Raw genomic sequence first — 22429 nt, 5'->3', positions numbered from 1 at the left:
AGGGGAGAAATGAGTTGATATTCGAGCGCTTTAACTGGAGCAACCAGCAACCAGCTGAACAACCCTATCAGGTCCTATCAGATGTAACGTTAGCCCTATGGGGAGATTTAAACCCGCTGTGCCCTTTGTCGTTGTGCTCGCTTCTTTGTTCGTCCTAAACGCAATCGATTTCCTTCGTTCGTGGCCGAATACATTCAAAAACGTAAATATACTTATCTTGATTGCATTTATTTGTGAGTGACATGTGAACAAACGCAACATTTTGTCCCTTATTTCCACTCACCGACTTGGAGTACGTTGTCTACGCAGCCGCTCTCGAGCAGCGCGACGCCTCGACGGAAAGGCAGCCGGGTCTCATCGCTTCCTTCCCCGGCCGCCGCGGTCTCCTCACCGCCGGTGTTGAACGAGGAATACATGCAGATTTCCCGTTCGCTCCTCGGAAAAGACCAGTACACGATCCGCCTCTGAACGGGCTCTGGGATCCGCTCGAAGCGCTCCTCCACCCTCTGAAAGGGCCATTTTTCGGCCACTTTGCGCGCTGCAATGTCCAAGAGCGACTCCGGGGTCTTGCCCGTTCCCCCTTGAGCCGAAGCCGAAGTGCCGCATACTGCTCCGCCGGCCCGCAGCCCCTGTCGACACGCTGTGCTATAACCGGGTCGGCAGCAGAACCGCTTAGCTGGGGGCTGCTGCACGCGCTCCGCCATGATCTCCACTCCGCTTTAACGGCAAGAGCGGAAGTCGCTGTGCCATATAAACGGGGAATAAGGAAGGGGGGAAAAAAGGTTACGTTCGGATCGATTGTAAGCCGTGTATGGACAACGAATCCTTATTTGGTCAAATTGGGCGGAGTCTCTACGTGTTGTCAAGTGTGGACGAATCAAATTGCGACGGGGCGGAGCTTGCAGCGCACTATTCTGAAATAGTAGGCATAGGGTAGTGTGCGGTTTCGGACTTAGACCTTCATAGCACTAGATAAGAATAGGAGAGGTTTTTAAAACATTTAGGCATTTTTATATTTTCTTTGCTGTCTCTACAGACGATAGTTATTTAGTGGGCGTTCACAGACGTTTAAGGGTGGTACCTATAATCTAAGATCCAGCTTCCGTACAGAAAAAAACCCCTCAAAGCCTGAAATGAAATACTTAAAGTGCCCCTGAAATCAGTATAGAGGGTTCAGAGCTTTTTGTCCATGTCCTTTATTTGATACCAATACGAAATGAAATTCCTGTGATGCACACATGATAGTCTTTATGAATACAGCAGCTCTTAGTTCTTAGATACAAATCTACATTGTCCAGGTGAGACTGGCCACTGTAGAAAGGATGAAGTGGTCTGTCACAGTAGGCTCGGAAAATGTATTTCTGTTCAAAATGAATGGCTCCATGTCCATTATACTGTTGCCATGGATACAGTTGCTAACAGCAAGGGAAGTTACCTTTCTGAGGTTTTAATGTAAGTTTTAGGTATGTAGTTTTTGCAGCAAAATCGTTGCTATATTAAATATCAGTCTGTTAATTAGCACTTGCCATGTCAGATCAGCTACAGACTAATTAACCAGTGGCCTACTTTGTGTAGTATCAAGGTTAGCATATAGGGCTACTGCTGAAGGTTATGAGAATCTCATTATTGTCCATCTACCCTGATAGAGTCCCTTTTCCCATCATGAATTTAAAAGATTAAAAGTACTCACAATGACAAATCTCAAAATGGTAGATTTAACTGGCTGGAAATGGTAGCTAGATGTCTTTTCAATCACTGTTGAAAGTGAGGCCATGAAAAGGAGAACATCATTTAGCCTTATGTTGCTGTAATTCTAATCCATTGTGCTTGGAAAAAAAATACAGTAAAGTCTGCATTAGTCACCGGCAATAGCTACTATGAACATTAATGCGTCCACCATATTGAAATGGACAAGATTTGGATGCAAGCCAATGCAAGTCTATGAAGAGATGCGCCTTTGTCCTGAAATCATCTAAAAGCTTGCTTTATATGCAAGTATTTTCAAATCTGATTGGCCAGAATGTGCTGATTAATTATCTTTAACAACAGCTCTGAGAGTTGTTCTGTCTGCAAGGTAAATCACAGGGTTATATTAACATGCATGTTAAGATATTATCATTTCTTAATTAACATTTATGGTAGGATGCTTGGATGTTGGGGATTTTTAAGTGTTAGAACAGGGAAAAGTTTCCAGGACAGAAGAATTCAAGCTTACTGCTTTCTTTGTACCTTGTCTTTTCAAGAGTAAAAAGAAGAGGCTGGTTATAACTGCTATAATGAAAGTGAAAATGTGGGTATAACCAGTCTGGTGATTGAGAGCAGGGAGAGTAGGGATATGGTCCTATCGAGTCTCGTGACTGAATGACATCTTGAAAAAGACTAATGTAAAGGGGCATCAATTTTGACCCTCTCTAACTGGATGGAAATTTCTCACAGATTTTAAATCTTGAATCAATGTAATGGCAAAAGACCTCTTTCTAGGTGATTCTAGCTTTCACTGGTGGTCTGAATTGGGTCTCTTGATTCTATGTGGTAGCTATGGATTAAACTCTCTTTTTTGTTTGTTTTTTGTTTGTTTTTTTAAGACAGTTAGCCAATATGCAGAATTCCAAAGGAAAGTCATCTGCAGTGCTCCATCCCTGTTAGAGAGTCAAGAAATTTTCCCTCGCATTCTCGCCATCCGTTGGGTCGTAAAGACATTTTTGAACAAATGAACAAAGCAGTTATGCATGGTTTCACTCCTGTTTAGCCAAACAATGGCCCAATTTTAAAGCAGTTCAAGTACCTGCTTTATTGCAGACTATCTTCATAAGACTTAAGATCCTGAACAATGTACACAAACATAGACCTTAAGACAGATCTCTGTCATACTTATCTGGCTGAGTGATCAAGAGTGGCAATTGATTGAACAAATCCAGGAGGTGTTAACGTTAATAATGTAGCATGGACACTGGTAATCTGCTGTTGCTTTTCAACTACACAGGCCTGTCTTTTGTCATGAAACTGCAAATATGAGGACACAAAGTTTTGGGGATTAATAAAAGAAGTGGAAGCAAGCAAACCAGGAGAATAAATAAAGCAATACTCAAAACCCATAAATGTGTAATAGGCCATCAAACAGTCATCACCAGGCCAGAACCAAATATAGGCAAATATAAAGGAACAGAACAGACAGCTGGAGTGAGACTTCAATGTGACTGATTGAACATCCAGGTTCTTAAAAAGAGAGTGTGTGTAATTTGGTGTAATCAGAAGAGTGCTGCCTGGTTGAAAATCCCTAGGTTCATGAATAAATATATCAAACTGATAGACTTTTGGTGTGAAATTAGTTTTTATATTTTTGGTCAGCACATTCTCACACAGTGAGGAATTAACCTTGGCTATTGTTAAGTATAAGGTATATATAAGATAGTGGTACAGTGGGCAGTGGAATAAAAAATGATTTCAGCAAATTACTACCACATGAACATTGGTATTTATATAGACAAATTTAGACTTATCTATCTATCTATCTATCTATCTATCTATCTATCTATCTATCTATCTATCTATCTATCTATCTATCTATCTATCTATCTATCTATCTATCTATCTATCTATCCATCCATCCATCCATCCATCCATCCATCCATTCATCCATCTATCTGTCTAGCTATGTCTGTGTGTATGTATGTACTCACACACCCATCCAAATAGTAGGCACAATTTAGAGATGCCAATCAACATATAATATAACTCATGTCTTTGGACTGGGAGAGGAAACCAGAGTAACCAGAGGAAACCAGAGAACATGCAAACTTCATGCACATAGTGGCAGAAGCGTGTGTGTGTGTTTGTATATGTATATATATATATATATATATATATATATATATAGAGAGAGAGAGAGAGAGAGATAGATAGATAGATAGATAGATAGATAGATAGATATAACTGAAATGTATACCTAAATTTCTAATTTCTAGCACGAAGGGAGTCAATTTCTTTTAAGTAACATTTAACCAGTCAGCTGGGCCACACCATCTTATTCAGTGTCTTAAAGTATTTAATGTACATTATATTGAGTTTATTTATATTTATTGTAATATGCAACAAATAAGTTATAATATTTAATATGACAATGATTAGCTCAACAGACTAAGAAATCTGTAATTCTTATTATCAGAGGTAAATGTCATTGGTGTCAAAATGTCACAGATTTCTTGCTGATTAATTCAGTGAGTTCTTTTCTGTTGGCTAAATGTTAAGCAAATCGAACATTTTAAAACCATGCTTTTTTTTCTTCTTTTAACCACTGTATTAAAAAACTACCTGCTTATCCATTTGGCGCTTTACAGGAAGCTTAAATAAAAACACATTTTTATGGAATATAAGAACGGTTTCCTAGCGATATTCACCTGGTTTTCCCACGCTTGCTAAGATAAGCTATACAGTATTCAACTCTAAACACATTTCAATTACAGGTAATCTTAATTTAAGTCCTTTAATAAATAAACAAACAGCAACATAGGTAAAGCTAACTTGCTAGCATGCTAAACTAAGTACCCTTGCTAGCTAACTTGCTACTGAGCAAGTAGCTACAGGAAATTAATGTTACAAGTGACTAAAAAGTATACGTAGGTTTTGTTCTGTAATGCTGTATTGAGTTGGCCTTAATTTTATTGTGGTTTAAAAATAAAGAAGAATTCTTCAGGCAATACTAAGATAACTAATGAGGTATCTTGAACAAACCCTGTTGTTTTTGTTTGTTTGTTTGTTTAGCCTGTAGATAGATCTACATTTTTGTGCTGTTGCATTTTACTTCTCTTTCTTCTTTTTTAAAGCTGTGAATGTACAAGTGAGCATCCATTTGTTGCTGCTATGGTGATCAGGCTTTACAAGATGTTAAGAAGAGCACTGGCAGACAGAATGGAGAGGCATTAAAAAAAGGCTGCACGCAAATACAAAACCCTGAGGCGGCCCATATCCAAATCAGTAACAAAACAAGGGTCAGGCTATTTAGGCAGAATCCTGGTCTGCTCCGCAACATTTGAGAATGATTTGGCTAGGCACATCCAGGAAATGGAGAGAACATTGTTTGGCCTATCTTCACAAGACATCAGAAGGATTGCTTGTGAATTGCTGGAGCATTGTGGTCTAAAATATATTCAAAGACGAAAATGGCAGGTAGAAATCAGTTTTATGGCGTTGAAGTGCAGCTCCATCTGTCAGTTAGAACACCACAAACCACTTGTCTGTCTACGGCTGTGAGGTTTAACAGGCCACAGGTGGGTGTGTTTTTCAGAAAACTTAAGCTATGTTGGTTAAACAGAATCAAATCTGTGGGACATGACTGTAGGACAGAATGTCTCATGGACAGACAAGGCAGGATGTCCAGAGCAGGAATTAGGAGTGTAGCAAGTCAGTTAATTATATACATTCATAAAAACATTATCTTGTTCAGGAACGTGCTGGATCTGGAGCCTATCCTGGAAACACTAGGTTGAAGAAGGAACATAACTCATTAATGGGTAATTGGTGTTCCTAGAATAGCCTTCAGATCCAGACAGGACACCAGTCCATCTCCTCACACCTTTAGACGATGCAATCAGTTCTTTAGATGTGGAAGGACCCAAGCAGCCATACAAGAACATTCAAAACACTGAACAAAACAGGCTCAAACCTGAAACCCTGCAGCTACTGTTCCACCCCAGTTCATTATCCCCAGTGTTTATTACTGCCCCTTGAAAGGGGGTGAACAACTAGCTGTCGAATGGTATTCAGCATTTATGTCCGACTTGCTGGAGGACGGTTCCTGGACCAGCCACATCTGATTATCATTTGTCCCAAACTCTGAAGGCAGTCCTTCTCACAAACTAATTATTGTGTCATTATAATTACTTTGCCACAAAATCCCCATCAAGCCCTTAAGAGAAGCTATCATTTAGTGGCAGACAGTTGGACTACATCGCACCTCAGGGCAGAGTATCATATGCAGCTTTTTTGGACAAGCATATAATAACAGAGATGATGTGGGTAAAAGAAATAACCTATTTTTAAACCTGTATTTTCTAATGTGTAAGCAAACGAGCCTAAAACAGCATGGCTGCTATTGTCTTACTATCCTAAAGTATTGTGTTAGTGTTTTACATGGAAACAGTGCAGCACATTTCAAGCTTGAGGAAAGGTTTAAATATAGAGCCTTTAAGGTTCCTTTAAGGGTTTTATGTAGAATCCTAGAGTGAAATGAGAGTTTCCGTATTTATTTATTTATTTATTTATTTATTTATTTATTTATTTATTTATTCATTCATTCATTCAGTATGCAAGCTGTACAATCGTTGGTACCTTTGCTGTTATTGTCCTTTAAAATATTTCATTCTGCTGTCACTCATTTTTGAGCACATGCTCAACCCTCTGATACACTGCATTACTCTCTGGCATGTTAATTTCTTATTATCATGCTGTTATAGCACTTTAATTTCCCATGATCAGGGGTAAACAATACTTTGTTGCTTTATAGGTAAGTATTATTTCAGGGTATATAAATATTTCACTTGAGTATTATTGAAATTGAACTGTTATTGTGTACTTTTTCTTCATCAGCTGAGATATCAGGTATCAGGCCAATTCGTCACCAGCTGTGACCTTCTGATGCTACAAAATGTTGTTAACAATATAGTTGACATAGTCTCTGTGGTACTGAAGATTGAACTTGAGAATGTGCCTCAGTAACATGTTTCAGTATGCTGGAGTAAGCAAAGACTCACATAAAATGACACATGAGCATATTGTGGTGCATTTCACGAATTTGCTGGCTGTATTTCACTTGTTTCAGGGCACAGTGGCTTGGTGGTTAGCACATTTTGCCTTGCATCTCCAATCAAGGGTTTCAATTGTTTGTAGTGTGGGAGTGTGTGTAATTCTGCGCTATAAGACCAGTTGCTTGAGTCCCTGGCTCCAGGCTTTATTCATAGGATAAACGTTACAGTAAATGGAAGGATGGATGAAGTTAACATGTTTTCATTGCTAATGCTACATTAGGTTAGCACTGAATCCAATAGCTAAAAAAGCAAGCAGCATGTCAAATTCTAGTGCAAACACATTTCCAACAAAATGACTTCAATGCTTGAAAACAAACACCATCAACTATCAGTTTTAAACTAGTAACATAGGTTACTTTTCACATAAATATATAAGATTAACTTATTTCCATCAGTTAACTAAAGATATCTTATCAGAATTGGTTCCAAGTACAATATAACGTTATAACAATATTATGTTACAAGAGATAAAACCCCATAAAGCAGGTAATGAGGCTGAAATCAGTTTTCTGGGTTACATCTGTTTTCAGTGAAATTCAGCATTTTACATAATGAAAGTATGACTAGTCTTGGCTAGCAGGATATGTGTAGCTTGGTGTGTATGTGTGTGTTTTGAGTGATTTTCAGAGGAGACAGTCAGCTATAAGCAACTTTTTGTCATCTCTGAACTGTCACTGAGGCCAAGTGGCCAGACCCCACAAGGGACGACAGCAGAGACATCAACATCTAGGGAAAACTGGAAAAGAAAGAATCTGCTTCTTGAATCTGATTTTTTTTTTTGTTTCAAAGGTAAAAGCAAATGAAAGCTTAATGTTAATGATGCAGAACTTGAAGGTTCCGCCTTTAAATAAAATGTGTATATGGATGGTAGGTATAGAGGTATACATCTAGTATACATCTGTTCTGGCATCAAGGTGGTGGAATGAACTTCCCGTCTGTACAGCAGAGTAAATGTAAATGCATAAGATTCAGTGTATTTTTATTCATTGTGTTTTATTCAGTTATATAAATAAAAAATAAATATTTCAAACACAGAACAACCAGACAAATATATATATATATATATTTGAAATGAAATATTTATTTTTTGCCCACTGTCTTTTGGTAGTTATTTCTAGGCATATCACACAGCCAGTCACATCAGTGCAGGTGGCAGTTTGGAAATGAAATTTCACACTGCACTTGCACATGAAGATGGCAAAAAATAAACGGCCGTACATAATGGAATGCAAAATGCTTCATAAAATGCACATTAGATTTAGCTATCTGTGAAACCAGTAGTATCCCAGCAGTGAAACTATATGCCCTCTCCATCCTTCAACTTCAAGTTATATTCACTTTGAATAACACACTATTTGTTGATTCTGTCGTCTTCTTCTTCTTCTTCTTCTTCTTTTTCTTCTTCTTCTTCTTCTTTTTTGTCTTTGTTTTCTTCATTTTTGTATTGTCTAGGTTTGACTTGCAATGTCTAAGTGCCCAAAAAGGGTGGGAAAAGTCAGAGAAGCTACTTGATTTCTGATATTCGATACAGTTATAGATAGTACATTGTAATAAATAGTACAATGTAATAAATATATCTTGAATCAAGTCAAATTTATTTACTCTTTCTTAATATAATAGGACAATTTTCTTATGTTATTTGCAGATAATTTTGCTTCCTTCTAGAAAATAACGCTTAAAATTAGCAAACGAAAAACGAATGCCGACAGAACATTAAAATCTTAAGCTTAAATATGTTAAAATATGTCTAGATATAAGATTAATAACCTTACATCATCTTAGAATAGGAAATAGTAACATTTGACTAGGATTAAGATATTTTAATGTGCTAAGATGTTGTTTTTCTGCAGTATATGTGGTTACTGTTTGTGTGTCCTAGGAACCAGATTGAGTGGAGCTAGAATTAAAAATTAGTAACATCGTTCCTTAGCCCTTTCCTTTTTGCTCTGTGTGACAGAAGTAAACACAGCAGTTTCATTTTCCAGACCTTAAATGCACACAGAATGGGTTCAGCATTAAACCTGTTGGAAAGCTCGAATGCTTGCCATAATTTTACACAGGTGTGGCTCCAACAGAATGTGGACTATAAGGTAAACTGAAGCTTTACGATTATTGTTTCAACCCATTCGTGCTTGTAATATTTTTTAACAAATGAAGCAATTTATTCTTCCATGCCACACCATTAACAATTATTACCATATTACTGTGGAATACTGAATACTACTGCAATCCTACATATAGAAAATACATCACCTGTCAAATGTATTCCAAAGTCTAGTTAAATATAATTGAGGAATATCTATATATTAAAATTTCACCCAATTATGTAACAGTAGCACATGATCCTCATGCAGGTTTAGACCATGTTAATGTTCACATTAAATATCAGAATAGGGGAAAAAGTGATCTCATAAAGTGCATGGTTGGTGGTGCAAAACTGATGGCTTGAGTATTCAGAAACTGCTGATCTTCAGGGATTTTTGAGTCTCTAGACTGTCTCTACCCTCCAGGTCTGTGGGTGGAAACGCCTTGTTGATGAGAGAGTAGAATGGCCAGATGGGTTACAATAGAAGGCTACAATAACTTAAATAACTGCTCTTTACATCTGTAGTGCGCAGAAAAGCATCTCAGAAGCCACAACGTGTCAGAATATAACAGCAGATGTGCACATCAGGGTCTACTCCTGCCAGACAAGAACCAGAATCTGAGTCTGCTTTAGGTTCAGACTCACTAAAACCTAAAGACCATGTTTTTTTGTTGTTGTTGTTGTTGTTTTTTAATATCCAACAGTCCAGATTCTGCTTTTTTTTAAGTTACTGCTTTTTTAAGTTACTGTCCTGAAGAAGAAAAAGAAAGCTCTGGAACTGGAGACTCCTTTTCTAAATGTTACAGAAACACCATAGACATATTTAGAATGATTCATTTTTTCTTTGTTAAATCATTTTTTTCAATTCATACAAATGTCAATAATCCACCATACAAGTCATGTGAGCAAGTACTTACTCTACCAGCCATTACAGGCATCTCATAAGCCTTTCAGAATGACTAAGCTTGTAGCTTTGATAACTGAATTCTTCTAGTAGGCTAGACGCTTTAGCAGACATCTGAAGAGATAAAGGTCGTAAATCACCTATTGAGTGAACACAAGTCTAATTTCATATTCATAGTCTCAACAGTGATTTAAAAGTAATACGTAGCCTGAGGGGAAGTCAGTTAATTAAAAAAAAGTGATGTAACTAATTGTGGCTTCTTTGTAATCTTCAACTTATCAACAAAATTAGCTTATGTATTCATCAGGTCTCAGATGGTCCCTAATTCAGGTATTAGAAAGGGTTTGATGCTTACAATGGTGCATCAAATGAGAATGTTCAATGATTTGCTTACACAAGCTACCAGACTACTATTTTATGATCATTTATTTTGCTTGGGATCATTGTGGTGTATGTTTGTTTCTTGAACATAGAGTACGATTGTATCAGATTACTTGATCACGGCGATCATATCTGCGTTTAAACAGCATTGTTACAGAGTGAGTAATAACACGTGTAAAATACAATCCTGGATCACTGCCTCTCTCTGATTAGGATAATTTATCAAAGAATCCTTACAGGCTTAGCCAAAACAAATCTGTGTGATCTGACAACTTTCTGGCATCGCTTTAATGACAGCTGGCGGAACAGCGAGTCTAGAGAGTTACTCTTGCCCCGCACTTCTCACTCTAATCCGCTCCATGATTTTTACACAGAAACACACACACACACACACAGGTGTTCCATTTGGGAGCTGCATGTTTCAGACTTGTTTCAGTGGGAATTGCATAAATAGACCCTTATTTTGATTGTTTTGATGGAGGAAAAATGTGAAAAGAAGCAAATTCTCCCCCTGAAGAATTTCACAGAACCATTACTCAAACATTTCGATGTCTCTGTTTCCACACTGAAACCAGAGCAAACGTCAAAACCTGTTACACCGTTTTTAAACACTCCCACATGCTTCCTACATCTTGTACTGAAATCTTGTATATGCCCCAGTGCACCAGTTGATAAGGTGTTCAGATAATCTGAAATAGTGGTACAATCACTAATGTTGTATTATCCCAGAATAGATGATGATGATGACGATAAGATTATTTGTAATTGCAGTGCTTCCTTTAAAATGTGCTCTAGGATTTTTAAAACTTGCAAAACCTTTTCATTTGAAAATTTAATTTGGTAACATGGTGGCTTTCCTCTGGGTTTTCCGGTTTCCTCCCTAATCCAAAAACAAGACCCTGTGCAGTATAAGTGGTACAGAGAATAGATGGAAGTACTTTACCATAATTTTAGATATTTTATCCCAACTCCATTCACTTTGAATATCAAATTTGTATGTATTTGTACAGACATGTCCTTAGAGGTTGGTTCTCTCAGCCTTCAATGCAAGAACCTCCACATAATTTCACATGCTGATTTATAGGCCTTTTTTACCTTTGTAAAAGCCCTTAAATATCTGTAACATAAATACAAATGTTTCAGTCTTAATCAGGTATTTGGTCAAATCAAGCCACCAGAACAGTTAGATGTCTCTGGAGCTGTACTGGAGAAAGGAATATCATTCTTCCAAAAAAAAACTATTCTCTCAACTGGTGTATTGATGATAATGGAGGTAGAGAGTGCTGTCTCAAACTCTCCCATAGGTGTTCATTTGGCTTGAGATCTGCTAATTGTGCCAGGAGCCCATGTGAACTGTGTATGGGGGCGAAGTCATGCTTGATGAGGCCACTCTTATCAGGATAGGAATGTATCATCGTAAGATAAATGTGAGCGGTCAGAAGCACTTATGACCCAAACGATGCCAACTTTTTTTTCCTTAAAGTTTTCATAACATTTTGTTTTGAACTGCTGTTGAGAAAATCTGACCACAATAAAAATGAATAAAAAAACAACAACAAACAATTTATTTACAGAATGAATGTTCTAAAAACCACAAACAAATATATTACAAACAAAATACTCTATAAAATATATAATAATGTATAAAATGCACATTTGTCCATATTTAGTAATCTATTTACCTAATTTAAATATTTTCATAACTGTAACTATTTATAATTTTTTTTTTTACAGGTTACATATGAAGCTAGATCCAAAATCCTTTCCTGATCTAATACAACAATTTTCATTACAAATTATATTACTGAATTTGCATGAGGATAAATTGACCTTTTGTGCGAAGCAGTTAACATGGTCACTATCACAATTTTGCTAATATTTGAATAGGCACCTAAAAATATCGAAGAATTTGAGCAATTATTTTCTTTGCATTCAATTTTTTTTAATTCTAACAAATTTGTTGTTTTTTTCCAATTTTAAATTTAAAAATAATCCCAGATTTTCAAAGTGGTCTCAGAGTTCTGGATGCCATGTTATGTTATGTATAATGTTTCATAATGTTTCCAAATTATTTCTTTAACAAGTCCATTTGAAGAAATGTTCTAGTAGTTTCTCAAACCAAATCACAGAATGCCTCCACTGCCACCTTAGGCCTACATGTCACTAATATTCCCCTTAACAAAAGTGTGAGGATCTAAGCACATACCATGCTGCCCTTTAAACCATGACACTGGATTGAACAGTTAGTGTGCTGTGAATGTGTCTAACTAAGCTTTCTTAGTTTCAGTTTCCTTTTTGGTTTTTACCACAGTGACATTAAAGATTAAAATTAAAATCATAACATTCCTTTTGAACAGCAGTGTGGGGGGGTTGGAAATCCCCTGTAGCAATGTTTTGATTTATTTTTAGAAATCAGATCCTACATTTGAGTAACTACATTTCGACCGTCCACACACACACACACACACACACACACATACTCATGTTGGTCCCATCACCACCCACTGACCTTGTGTGATCCCGCCTAGACAGAGTGACATGATCATATCATCACAGCGCACTTGCGTCATGCTGGGCTTTAAATATATACGAAACTAATTTGAATATCTCTGTTATTGTTTCATTTTGCCCTGCAGACAGAAATATGGTGAGTGTGTGATGACAGAATCTGTTCTCTGCATGGGATCACTGTGAGGGGGGATAAAGGAGAACACTCACACACACACACACACACACACACACATACACTTATGCTTTTATTTTCTCCCCCACAAAGCAATACATATTTAATGAGAAATTAAGGTTTGTCCCATTTGAATCCAGACTCATCTCATGTTGTTGATCATATGCATGTTTCTGAAGACTGTCCGTAATTAGCATACGAATTAGCATATGCATGACAACACACAATATTACCATTCTTACTCATTTTGAGTATGACAGTGGGAGAATACAAGCTCTTAATAGTATATCCATAACGTATCAGACCTAGTCGTTTAAAAAGGCCTGCTTTTAAACTGTAATTGCAACATTCTCTTCTCAACTTCAGTGTCGCTCATGACATTGTACACGTTTCGCTGGCCAATCAGAAGATGCCATTTAAATTGATCTATGCATATTTAAATCCGCTGGCGCTCTACATGAAAGCAGCTTCTACCTGAAAGCGTGTTCATTGTCCTAATTGCCATGTGTATTGAATAGATTTTTTTTTTTTTTTTAAATCTCACCCTTTGGTGTTCGTACACAGGCTCCTACCATAGCTACCATCGCTCTCCCCGCTTATTCACAGAAAAAAAATCTATTTAGCCCGAGTCATTTCTTTTCTTTTTCACCCGCTTGCTCGAGACAGCCACGGCAAGAGATAACTAACGACACCTCGCCTCGCACCTAGGGATCCTTTTATGCCAGGCTCATTTGCATTCTGATTAGTATGCATGAAATTTCGCACTGAACTTTAATACCCTAACTGCTGCATAATGCACTTTAATGAGCATAAAAGTGAGCCTGACAATTAAAACTCACATTAATCACTAAACGCTACATTCAAGGAACAGCGAGAAGGAGACGGGGAGGGATGTGTTAGCCGAGCGGAAAAGGAGGAGGGAGAGAGAGCGAGAGAGAGAGAGAGAGAGAGAGAGAGAGAGAGAAGAGCTAGAGCGAGGAAGAATCAGAGGACAAAAAAGAAGGGGAAGGACACACACTACTATTTAGCACCAAAGTCCCACTAAAACACTCACACACATCCTTTAACACCCCCCCCCCACACACACCCCAAAGCAATACATGGCTTTTTAATGAAAAATTCATGTTTGACACATTAGCAAGAAGACATGTACTTGATCTCGATCATCTACAGCTCCCCTGAAATCAACACGCTGCTCGCACAAATCTTAGCATTTTAATCACACGTAATGCACAGCAGCGCATGTTCATTTAAGTTCATGACAAGAACAATTACCTAGAGAAAGTCTTGATGGCTTTTTAGCATTAATATTTTAAGAATGTGTTCTGTGCGAATGCCTCCGTTTCAAAGAGCTAGCTTGCTAGTTAGCATCAGCGAGAAATAGCACAGCTAAAACGATTAAAAACAGAAGCGTGAGCAGCTAATATCTCTGTAAATCCTGTCTTATTGTGAGTCGCTGGGTTTCCTCTGTGAAGTATGAGCACTACCATTAGTAGCTAAGCTAATGTGCTAGGCTAATGTGTATTTTTGTATTGTGAGACGTAATATGTAGTCAAATTGTACCTGTGCTCAGTATAACTTTACAAAAAGTATTGGAATAGCAAGGCCCGTTCTTTTGTTTTTGCTATACACTGAAGGCATTTGTGTTTGAAATCAAAAGATTCATATGAGATGACACACCAGGATATGGTATTTACATCTAGATATGTGAACATCTTAGAACACGCCATCTTTATTGGCAGACTATCCAATCTTCTGATGAGCAAATTTATAGGAACAGATAGTATTAAAGTAAATGACACCTAATATTTGGTTGCATATCCCTCACTTGCAATAAGTGCATCAGATCCGCTGACATCACCAAACTGTTGTATTCCTTGTTAGAGATGCTTTTATTGCTTGTTTTGTTTCAGTCTCTTCTTCAGGAGGTGAAATGCTGCTCACTTGGGTTCATGTCTGATGATTGACTTGGCCAGTCAAAAACCTTCCACTTTTTTTTCCCTTTGACAAAGTCCTTTGTTGTATTAGCATTATGTTTTGGACAGTGGCGGGCCGTGCATTTCATACCTAGGCCTTCACCAGTGTCCTTCCTGAATTAATCCACCTCTAGACCATCATTATGACGCCACGGCAATAGATACTAATCAACTGTTATATAGCAAAGTAAGAAAGAAATTAGGCTACAGTATTTCACACCTCACAAGGAATAGTCAATTTTATTACAGTCTACCTTGAAAATGCATTTGTAAGGATGTCTGCGACCAAATCGATTTCTTCTCCTCTGTCAGCCTTTGTGAGTTAAAATATATATATATTTTTTTTAGTTTGTGCGGTTTGCTGCCTCTGACTACTCCAATTATTCAATCAAAGGACGGGAAATTGCTGACGTAATCGTATGCCTGCTAGATGGCCCCAGTGGCACCAACTCGAAATCTGATTGGTTAATGTAACAATTTCATTGCCACTTATTTTAAGCTACGGGCACCTGCACTATTGATTCTGAAGGCCTTATGGCAGATTTCTTTCACCCTGACAACACATGATGTCAGCCACTGGCTGAAATATGATTGGATAAATACTCTTATCATAAATATACACTACTGGAAGCAGCGCAACCAAGAGAAGTAAATTAATACACATTCATGGAAAAATATATTAAATATGTTAAAATGCAAGTCAGTGATTCAGATCACTGCTGTTTAGGCCAGAAGAGAAGGCCTTGCTGGCCCTGACGGCCCACCACTGGTTTTGGATCATTGTCTTGCTGCATGATGAAGTTTCTCCAAATTAGATTGGATGCATTTCTCTGTAAATTGACCAACAGAATATTTTTACAGACTTCTGAATTCATTATGCTGTCACTATCATGAATTGCATCATCATGCAATTGCCTGTTTCAGAAGCTGCCATGCAAGCCTGAGCTATGACACTACCACCACCATGTTTCACAGATGAACATGTATACGTAGGATGAGCAGGATCCCATCCCATAGGATTCCATCACTTTTATAGAGGTTTATCTTTGTTCCAGAACTTTTATGGCTCATCTCTGTATTTCTTTGTGAAATCCAATCTGGTCGTCCAGTAACGAGTGGTTAATCTTGTGCAATGGCTTGTATATTTCTGCTTCTTCAAATGGTGAATGGTGATAGCATCTTTCCTGCACTATGGATGATGTCGGTGATGTCACTGACTGTTGTTTTTAGATTTTCACGATGTTTCTGTCATAAACTGCTATTTTTTTCCTTGGTGAACATATTCGATGTCTGGTTGTTAGTTCACAAGTGCTTTCCAATTGTTGTATCAGCTATGTTCAATGCTTGTACAATGGCTTTTTTTTTATCAGCTTCAAAATGGTTTGCTTTTCAGCCATAGACAGCTCTCTGCTCTTCTTGTTGGTATATACTTTTTCTTGCAGATTTTTAACACATCTAGATTTAAATATCAGGAATTGAAAGCTGAAATTCTGATCCATCATTTTCATCTTTTGACTTCAAATCTAAATGTCTTCAGTATATACCAAAATAGTTGGCCTTGCAGTTAAAATACTTTCGGAGGGAACTCTATACCACTTATTGTGTTTTTTTTAATTGTGTATTGTGGGTATATTGTATTAAAAGCAACAATTTACAAATTAAATTAAATCAGATGAATCGGAAGGTGGTTACATGAGATACATATCCATAAATAAATATATCAAATTCTAATTATGACAATAAGCTCATTAAAATTTGATTCATATAATTAAACAGCTTTCCATTTCTAGTAACAGCACTGAAAACTTTATTCCAATGTACCTCACTCTGGTGCTTAGTACTGAAAAAGCAACAGTACATTTTAAAAGGAGAACAAAGTTTGGATTTTACTGACCAACATAAAAACATTTACACACACACACACACACACACACACACACATATATATATATATATATATATATATATATGTATATATATATATATATATATATATATATATATATATATATATATATATATATATATATATTTATTTATTTATGAATCTACTGTTTCTGTATGGAAACAACACTTTGGATGAGAAAGTTCCAGTAAAATATTCATCTGAGAAATGTTGTACATCTGCACTGTATTAATTATATTCTTAAATTAATTCAACACATAAAGCGACTAATATTTAAACCTCACAATGCAGCATTTGTGGTGCTTACCTGCCACACCTGTATTTGTTGTCGGTCCCAAACACTAGAATTGATTTCTAGTTACTGTCTTATTAGAGAAATTAATAATTCAAGAAAAGTCCTAGAAATGAAGAATCCATCCAAACAAGACTTTTGCTTATGTGTATGTGTGAAGCTGTATGTTTAGTGAGGAGCTGTGGGTTTTTATCCCTAATGCACTAAGGATGTGTCAGTTTTAACAGTGTAAAAGGCTGTGTAGTGAAATAACAGTTATTATGCATGCGTGTCTAGCTTGGCTGAGCATGATGACTGGTGTGGTGCATGCTAGCTTTGAAATACCGTGAATATACTGCTGTTAAAATTGCAGGAATTTGTGATGTATAAATAAAAACAGGATAAATCCTATCAAATATAAACAGCAAACAAATTTCAATATAAGACAAAAAAATGTATATACAGCAATAACCTAATTTCAAAAATGTTTTAAAAAAAGAAAAGAAAAAACCTTGCAGCCAATGCAGTACTCATTGTTTAGGAATAAGTGTTTACTGATGTAGCACAGCTTGATCTGACAATTCTCCAGATCTGTCAAATTACAAGGTGATCTCCTGGACACAGCCTTCTTAAAGTCATTCCATAGGTTTTAGATCTGGGCTTTGACTGAGCCGTTCCAGAACGCTGAATTTCTGAACGGATTTGTGCTTTGGGTCTGTATCATGCTGGAAGGTTTCTTTTTCTCTTAATCTTCAGCTGTCTAACAGAATGGCAAAATAGATTGGTATTCAGAGCTATCCATGATTTCTTCAATCTTGACTAGAGCCACATACCCAGCTAAGCAGAAGCAGTGCCACAGTGTGATGCTGCCACCACCATGCTTCACTGGCGCATTTCTACATTGGTTTCATCTGACCATAACACATTTTGGCCACATAGATGGGGTAATAAGCAATTTGCGAAAAAAAACATGTGAAAGGGTTTCTCTTTAGCCGCCCATCTCTATAGCACAGACATGAAGAATACAAGAGATTGTTGACCAGATATTCCTGCAGTTCCTTGCTGTAGGTCTCTCTGCAGCCTCCTTGATAAGTTTTCATCTTGTCCTTTAGTCAGTTATGGATGGACAACCTGTTCTTCTTAATGCCACCATGAGACTCCATATTCTTATATTCTACCCTTGTTGATGATGGTCTTTACAGTGTTTGCATTTTTACTCCTCTCCACATCGATACCTTTATAACAATGAAATGTACATGATTCCTAAGCTTTTTGAAGATCACGGCTCCAGCAATCGTACACTATATTGCCAAAAGTATTCGCTCACCCATCCAAATAATAAGAATCAGGTGTTCCAATCACTTCCATGGCCACAGGTGTATAAAATCAAGCACCTAGGCATGCAGACTATTTTTACAAACATTTGTGAAAGAATGGGTCGCTCTCAGGAGCTCAGTGAATTCCAGCGTGGAACTGTGATAGGATGCCACCTGTGCAACAAATCCAGTCGTGAAATTTCCTCGCTCCTAAATATTCCACAGTCAACTGTCAGCTGTATTATAAGAACATGGAAGTGTTTGGGAACGACAGCAACTCAGCCACGAAGTGGTAGGCCACGTAAACTGACGGAGCGGGGTCAGCGGATGCTGAGGCACATAGTGCGAAGAGGTCGCCAACTTTCTGCAGAGTCAATCGCTACAGACCTCCAAACTTCATGTGGCCTTCAGATTAGCTCAAGAACAGTGCGCAGAGAGCTTCATGGAATGGGTTTCCATGGCCGAGCAGCTGCATCCAAGCCATACATCACCAAGTGCAATGCAAAGCGTCGGATGCAGTGGTGTAAAGCACGCCGCCACTGGACTCTAGAGCAGTGGAGACGCGTTCTCTGGAGTGACGAATCGCGCTTCTCCATCTGGCAATCTGATGGACGAGTCTGGGTTTGGCGGTTGCCAGGAGAACGGTACTTGTCTTACTGCATTGTGCCAAGTGTAAAGTTTGGTGGAGGGGGGATTATGGTGTGGGGTTGTTTCTCAGGAGCTGGGCTTGGCCCCTTAGTTCCAGTGAAAGGAACTCTGAATGCTTCAGCATACCAAGACATTTTGGACAATTCCATGCTCCCAACTTTGTGGGAACAGTTTGGAGCTGGCCCCTTCCTCTTCCAACATGACTGTGCACCAGCGCACAAAGCAAGGTCCATAAAGACATGGATGACAGAGTCTGGTGTGGATGAACTTGACTGGCCTGCACAGAGTCCTGACCTCAACCCGATAGAACACCTTTGGGATGAATTAGAGCGGAGACTGAGGGCCAGGCCTTCTCGTCCAACATCAGTGTGTGACCTCACAAATGCGCTTCTGGAAGAATGGTCAAAAATTCCCATAAACACATTCCTAAACCTTGTGGACAGCCTTCCCAGAAGAGTTGAAGCTGTTATAGCTGCAAAGGGTGGACCGACGTCATATTGAACCCTATGGATTAGGAATGGGATGTCACTTAAGTTCATATGCGAGTCAAGGCAGGTGAGCGAATACTTTTGGCAATATAGTGTATGTAACCAAGATGGTGTCAAGAAAATCCTACAGAAACAGCTGATCTTTATTTGGGGTTAATCAGAATCACTTCATTATTGATGGCTGTATGACAACCACTTTTAAACATGAGATTGAATTTGATTGATTAAATGTGAGTACTGTCACACACCCCATTATGAAAGTGTGTACACAATTATACAACCAGGTTATTGTACTTTTTTCCTTTTCTTTTTTCCCCCGAAAACATTTTATTTTTTGTGACGAACTTGACTTGTACACTGAACAGAAATATTCAGAATTTCCTTTAGGTGCTAGTGATGCTCATAAACATATATCCCTAAATCAGGTTCTTTCTTGTTAGGATAGATAGATAGATAGATAGATAGATAGATAGATAGATAGATAGATAGATAGATAGATAGATAGATAGATAGATAGATAGATTTTTGCTCTATTGTAATCTTCCTACTCAATAGGCATGACTGCTTGAGGTTTCTATGCTGCTTTTTATAAGATTATTTTGCTTGACGAGTAAATTAGTAGATTGTGCACTGCTAATGTATGTAGTGTACCATCACACACACACACACACACACACTTTTATATGCATACACTAGCAAGACCTCTCATGGCCTTATTTCCAAACCAGTTCCCAAAGTAGTGTACCTCAGCCTGATAAATATGGGCTCCATCACACACACACACACACACACAGCCTCTCTCTCTCTCTCTCTCTCTCTCCCTCCCTCTCTCTCTCCCTCCCTGTCTCATACCCCATACATTCTTGTTTTCCTCCAGCCCAGAGATCCGAGATCTGCTCAGTATACTGTATGCAGATGCTGCACACACTTTATTCACAATGGGACTGGCAGTTCTGCTGTGAGCCTGTGCCAGTGTTTGTGTGTGTGTGTGTGTGTATGTGTGAGAGAGAGAGAGGGGGGATGCGGTCAAAAATGTTTAAAACATAGAGTTCATGCACAATTTATAATGATGCGCTGCTGCTTTGACAGCGCATGGTTTATTAGCCCCTGGACCCTCAGGCCTTGCTCTAAGGATGCTCGGCTGTAATGGACAAATCTGCTCCACAGATTTATGTATGTTAATGCAGAGAGGGGGTGGGGGTGTTCATGAAAATCTGCATGAGGAAGGACAAAGGAGGGTCAACTATCCGAAGAAATGGTTGAGTCACTCAGGACGAGCTGTTACGATTAAAACAGGGCCTTTGCTGTCAGTCATAGATTACCTCTTGCCACTTTTTTTTAATGCTTTGTCTCCATTATACCTGAGAATGCTATACTCTGTGCCGCTATTACAGCCAGACACGGATCGCACTAATTGCAGCCAATCAGAGCGCACTGAACTGTCACCTCTGATTTCCAATGCTCACATTAAAAGCGAGTAATTGAGCAAATGACAATGTTGCGATCCTCAACTATGAAAGGTAAGGCACAGATCATTATCTCGAATTAATTAATGAATTGGAGAGTTCAGTGAGCATGAACGCTTTTCATTATCCATCAGACAATTTGCCCTTTCAACAGCCACATCAAGCATTAGTGACACCAGTGCTATATATGGAACGAGAGCTCAACATATAGGTCTGTTTTAAAGGTAATAGTCTATTTTTTATTCATTCCCTTTTAAAATAAACCTGGAAAATATGAAGAACGTGTTAAAAAAACTGGCCTTAGTATTATGCGGCTGAGAAAACCAGTTTGGAAAACTGCATTGAAGTCCAGAAGGTGTTTGTGCTTGAATAGGACTTTAGGATACATCATTTAAACAGATTTCCCCAAAACACTCTCTTCCTGTCCGGATCTCAATCCGAAATCTTTCAGTGCCCAGCACAGCCGGATAGTCGTGAGCCAAAAATATGCTGCTTTTAAAAAAAATCAAGAAATAGTAAGAGTAAAATCAGAATAAACACTGGTAGAGCTTTTCATCTTGGAGTAATTTATTACTGGTGGAGGACATGGTCATGGACTGATGTGTAAACGTAATCTGTATAACGCCTTGAATGGTTTGAATGGCCTGCTTTACATAAGAAATCAGGAAGATACGTTTTCTACTACAAAGGAAAACTAAACAGTGAACGCTCTTGACCATTCTAATAAATCAGCATGAGCAGTATTTCTCAGGTTTATAGTGTTCTAACCAGCCATTCAATCAGCTGAATAATCTATGATGTGCTAACTACATTAATGCTAAGAGCTCAAAAGCTGTCATTAGTAGGACAGTGAAGGAATTCCAGACTCCTGATTTTTTTTTTACGTTTATAGTGGTATAACTCTGAGCAATCAAATGGCAGAGCACACTTGAAAGTGTTGTTTGTCATGGCAGTCCTTGCTAATGCTAGTGCTTTGTGTATGTGTGTGGAGATTGGGGGGCGGGGAGTAAAATATCATTCAAAACTTATTCAACTTCACCTGTTTAACCTTTAGAGAACTCACTCTGCATTTGACTTACCTGGAAACTGAAAAGTCAAAGTTCAGAATGAAGTTGTTTTTGTCATCCTCTATTTTTCTAGGTGAAAACGTGGGACAAAAACAAACTCAAGCGACTCTGTGTTTGTCTTTTGTTAGCAACATGCTATCTAGATAACCTTAAGGAATGAGTCTATTTTCCTCCAGAAAACAGCCACTATATAGATTCACTGTTTTAGATCTAAAAAGCAGAAAGGTCTTTTGATTGATCTACTACATGTACATACAGTACGACTCATTTAAAGGTTTTAAAAAGTGCCGCTTTGTTTATGTTTGATGTCGTGTGCAGCCATGTTGGTGAGGAACTCATGGCTGAGAAAACTAGTTCCCAAGTGGGAATTTCTAGTTAAGGCGTTTTTTAATTCTACCTGTAGTCAGACACAGCATAATATTGACAAATATAGA

At 38.0% G+C, this 22429-nt stretch overlaps 1 protein-coding gene across 3 annotated transcripts in view; it reads right to left on the bottom strand.

Annotated features, from left to right (window-relative positions):
* Window positions 1–767, bottom strand: part of zswim6 (zinc finger, SWIM-type containing 6) — a 53108-nt gene extending 52341 nt beyond the window's left edge. For 2 of the 3 annotated variants that reach the window (XM_058412183.1, XM_058412184.1), the window contains exon 1: window positions 284–765. In XM_058412183.1, the coding sequence (XP_058268166.1) occupies window positions 284–704 (421 nt within the window). In that variant the 5' untranslated portion in view covers window positions 705–765. Of the gene's footprint in view, window positions 1–283 lie in introns of all 3 variants that reach the window. The other variant, XM_058412185.1, reaches the window with a different exon arrangement.
* Between the last annotated feature and the right edge of the window lie 21662 nt (window positions 768–22429).

Source organism: Hemibagrus wyckioides, linkage group LG16 (genome assembly GCF_019097595.1).
Source record: "Hemibagrus wyckioides isolate EC202008001 linkage group LG16, SWU_Hwy_1.0, whole genome shotgun sequence".
Classification (NCBI taxonomy): Eukaryota; Metazoa; Chordata; class Actinopteri; order Siluriformes; family Bagridae; genus Hemibagrus; species Hemibagrus wyckioides.
Note: the sequence above shows the minus strand (reverse complement) of the source record. Positions and strands in the feature narration are given on the sequence as shown.